The sequence below is a fragment of the Protobothrops mucrosquamatus genome, unplaced genomic scaffold (genome assembly GCF_001527695.2).
Source record: "Protobothrops mucrosquamatus isolate PMUCROS unplaced genomic scaffold, P.Mucros_1.0 scaffold_162, whole genome shotgun sequence".
Lineage (NCBI taxonomy): Eukaryota > Metazoa > Chordata > Lepidosauria > Squamata > Viperidae > Protobothrops > Protobothrops mucrosquamatus.
This window is the reverse complement of record NW_015386238.1, coordinates 43451-46862: the sequence shown is the minus strand read 5'-3', so window position 1 is coordinate 46862 and position 3412 is coordinate 43451. Positions and strand designations below refer to the sequence as shown.

Genomic DNA, 3412 nt, shown 5'->3' with positions numbered 1-3412 from the left:
TCACGTGATCTTGATTCTATCCCTCTGTTAATGCAGCCCAGCACTGTGTTGGCTTTTTTGGCAGCTGCAGCACACTGCTGGCTCATATTTAAGTGATTGTCCACTAGGACTCCGAGATCCCTCTCACAGTTACTACTATTGAGCAAGGTACCCCCTATACTATACCTGTACATTTGGTTTTTCTTGCCTAAATGTAGAATCTTACTTTTTTCATTACTGAATTTCATTTTGTTAGATAGCGCCCAGTGTTCAAGTCTGTCCAGGTCCTCCTGTATCTTAAGCCTGTCTTCTGGAGTGTTGGCTATTCCTGCCAGCTTGGTGTCATCCGCAAATTTGATGAGTTCCTCATCTATCCCCTCATCCAAATCGTTGATGAAGATGTTGAAGAGTATCAAAAATCAAAGAGCTATCCAACGAAGAGTAAAACTGGAAGCAGAAATTTCATGTTCTCTAATGTGAGATTTGAGGATTCCAATGCAACTGGAGGTAAACATTAGGAAAAGTATTTGAGAGGGCTGCTGAATTTTAAAACAAACGAATTAGAAATGACTATGGAGAGATTTTAGCTCAATTTTCTACTTATAAGTCTGATTAGAAGATGCAACGATCCCTAATCTCTGCTGCGTAGGAACTGGATTGTCTACATTCATGTAACTTCTAACTAAGGATTTACCCCCTCATTTACTGAAGTCAATCTTATTATTGTGTGTGTGTGTGTGTGTGCGCGCGCACGCGTGCGTGTGCAGAAGGAGGGAGGGAGAGAGAGAAAACATTGAATTTCAGGAAGCAATCTGGTGTGACTCTAAGGAATCTCCTAAAATTATTTTTGCTGTATAAAAGAAACATGTCATTGTGAAGTGGAAGAAAACAGTACACGCTGCCTACATATCAAAGGACTGTACCCTTTACTTAACATAGGAGAACAACATGACAGCTTCTATATATGAAAGAGTTCCATTTAAGGAGTGCCATATTTCAAGTATGCTTTAAACTGTGTTGACTGAGACAATTTAAAGTGAACATCTGCTCTAGGATGAAAAGTTGATTTCAGTATTTGTTTTCCCCCAAGCCAAGAATTTTTAAGATCTCAAATACATAAGAATTGATGCTTATCCAATTCATAAATGAGGAACTTATTCCCAAATACTAACACTGATATCTTGGCAGCTTCAAGAAAAATGGGTATTTCTGTAAATATAAGTAAATATGTTTTAACTAGATTCTGTGCTAGCTTTTTGTTTGCTCTTTGCCATAGCCTCAACATGGAAGAGGAAGAAGGAGGCATTCTTTGTTTCTTTACTGGAGTTGTGGGATAGAAAATTCTAACTGTAAGGTACCAGTGCCATCTTATGTGCTGCTTGGAGCATTAGATTGTGTATTGGCTTTATCAACACTGAGTTGAAGGGGAGGAGTGGAGAGCTGGGCTAATTCTTCTAGCCAGTGCCTTAATGCTCTATTGCTAGGAGATGGTAATATAGGAATTATTTTCTTTTACTTTTTAATGCGCAGAATGGCATTACAGGGTGTGACAGTTCTATCTCTCTCATATATCTGATGTTGCGGGAGGGTGCCAGATGAGGGTTCATCTGAATGATCATTATAGCTGAAAGAATTACCAAAGTATAACTATAAAGCAGGAGGTAGAGCCAGGATTTAAGATCTGAGACCTTCCAACCTTCAAACATCTAGACTCATCCAATTTCTGCATCTACTCTTTTAAATTTATCCATCTGTTTGTCTCCATCCATCCCCAAATTTGATAAATCATTTCCAAAGCAAGAAATATATGCTATTCTTTATCCACACATGCATTGGAAATTCACTGGGTAACTTTGGACCAATCATATTTGCATAGCCCAGGGGTAGGCAACCTTGGCTCTTTTATGACTCGTGGATTTCAACTCCCAGAATTCCTGAGCCAGCATGGCTGGCTCAGGAATTCTGGGAGTTGAAGTCCACGAGTCATAAAAGAGCCAAGGTTGCCTACCCCTGGCATAGCCCAACCAACTTCACAAACTTATTGTATAGGAATAAAATGTAGGAAGATCCCTGCTGTGAACTGCCTTGATCAGGGGTCTTCAAACTTGGCCCTTTTCTGACTTGTGGACTTCAACTCCCAGAATTCCTCAGCCAGGCACGCTGGCTGAGAAATTCTGGGAGTTGAAGTCCACAAGTCATAAAAGGGCCAAGTTTGAAGACTCCTGGCCTTGATCTTCTGGAGAAAGGTAGGATGTAAACCTAACAAACAAAAACAATTAATTATCTATTGCTGTATCAGACAAATTTCAAAATGTCTCTCAAGTCTGTTGTTAAAAAGAAGAGTATACCTAAAAGTAAAAACAGGACAATGAGTTTTGCAAATAGGAATCTACTTCCAACAATGGGATTGCTTCTCACTCTTTCCTCCAACTTCCTGAGAAGATCTGGGGGGAAAAATGTTTGGCTGGCAAAAACCATTCCATCAGCAAATACAATCCATCAATTATATCTCTAAAGGCACAAGAAGTAATAGACTTGCTTTTTACATTGTCATCTGATTTGCTTGATGGCAACCTCAGGTATTTACAAACATGCATCCCATTTTTCACAACCAATTAATTCATAATGGTAAACATTGTTAAAGATTCTAGATAAAAGTGTCTTACTCCAGATGGGAAACTGCTTGTATTAGATGCTGGGATATGCTCTATGTGAAGTTGACAACATATTAGGTATTAACATATGCAGAATCATTCTGAGGTCACAAGGCAGCCTACAAATAGATAAGACACATTTTATACTCACACTGAGTAGGAGGCACTTGTTTTCTTTGATGGCTCCTATGCATCCCACAAAGCCAATGATCATCACAAAAGTCCCTGTAATGATCAACAGGTTGGCAGCTGACAGAGAAGGGAAGGAAGAAGAGAGGGTAGCGAAGTTCCCTTGAGTAACGGCTAGCCATATGCCAACTCCAAGGATCCCACAGCCTCCCAGCTAGAACAAAACACAAACACAAAAACAAAGAAAAACAAACTCAGTTATATTGCTAAAAGAAGTGTTATAATGATCAGCATCACTATTGCTTTTCATTAGCATCAGCAGCCATAGAAACAGCATTATCTAAAATGATTGTTTCTGAATATAAGCATATTTCTTTCCACTGAAATCACATTGGGTACCTAAGTTGGGAGAATGCCCATAGAACTGGGGATGCACGTTCACCTTGGGGTGCAGATCACATAAACAATCATGGAACTTTCTGGTTCACTAAGCCTTTTCATAAAACAGCAAGGAGCAGGAAACATGGCTAAGCTCTGATCTCTCTTCCTCTGGGAATAAATTAAAGTAATTTAAATCAGCATCACAAAGTGAGCTGCCACATAGTTAGGATTAGAAATAAAGCTCAAGGACCTCAGCCAAGTAGCTTTGC

At 39.4% G+C, this 3412-nt stretch overlaps 1 protein-coding gene across 1 annotated transcript in view; it reads right to left on the bottom strand.

Moving 5' to 3' along the window:
• TSPAN4 (tetraspanin 4) overlaps positions 1-3072 on the bottom strand; it is an 81602-nt gene extending 78530 nt beyond the window's left edge. Inside the window, 1 exon segment of the mRNA XM_015821206.1 lies at positions 2785-3072. Coding sequence (XP_015676692.1) covers positions 2785-3072 — 288 coding nt within the window.
• Between the last annotated feature and the right edge of the window lie 340 nt (positions 3073-3412).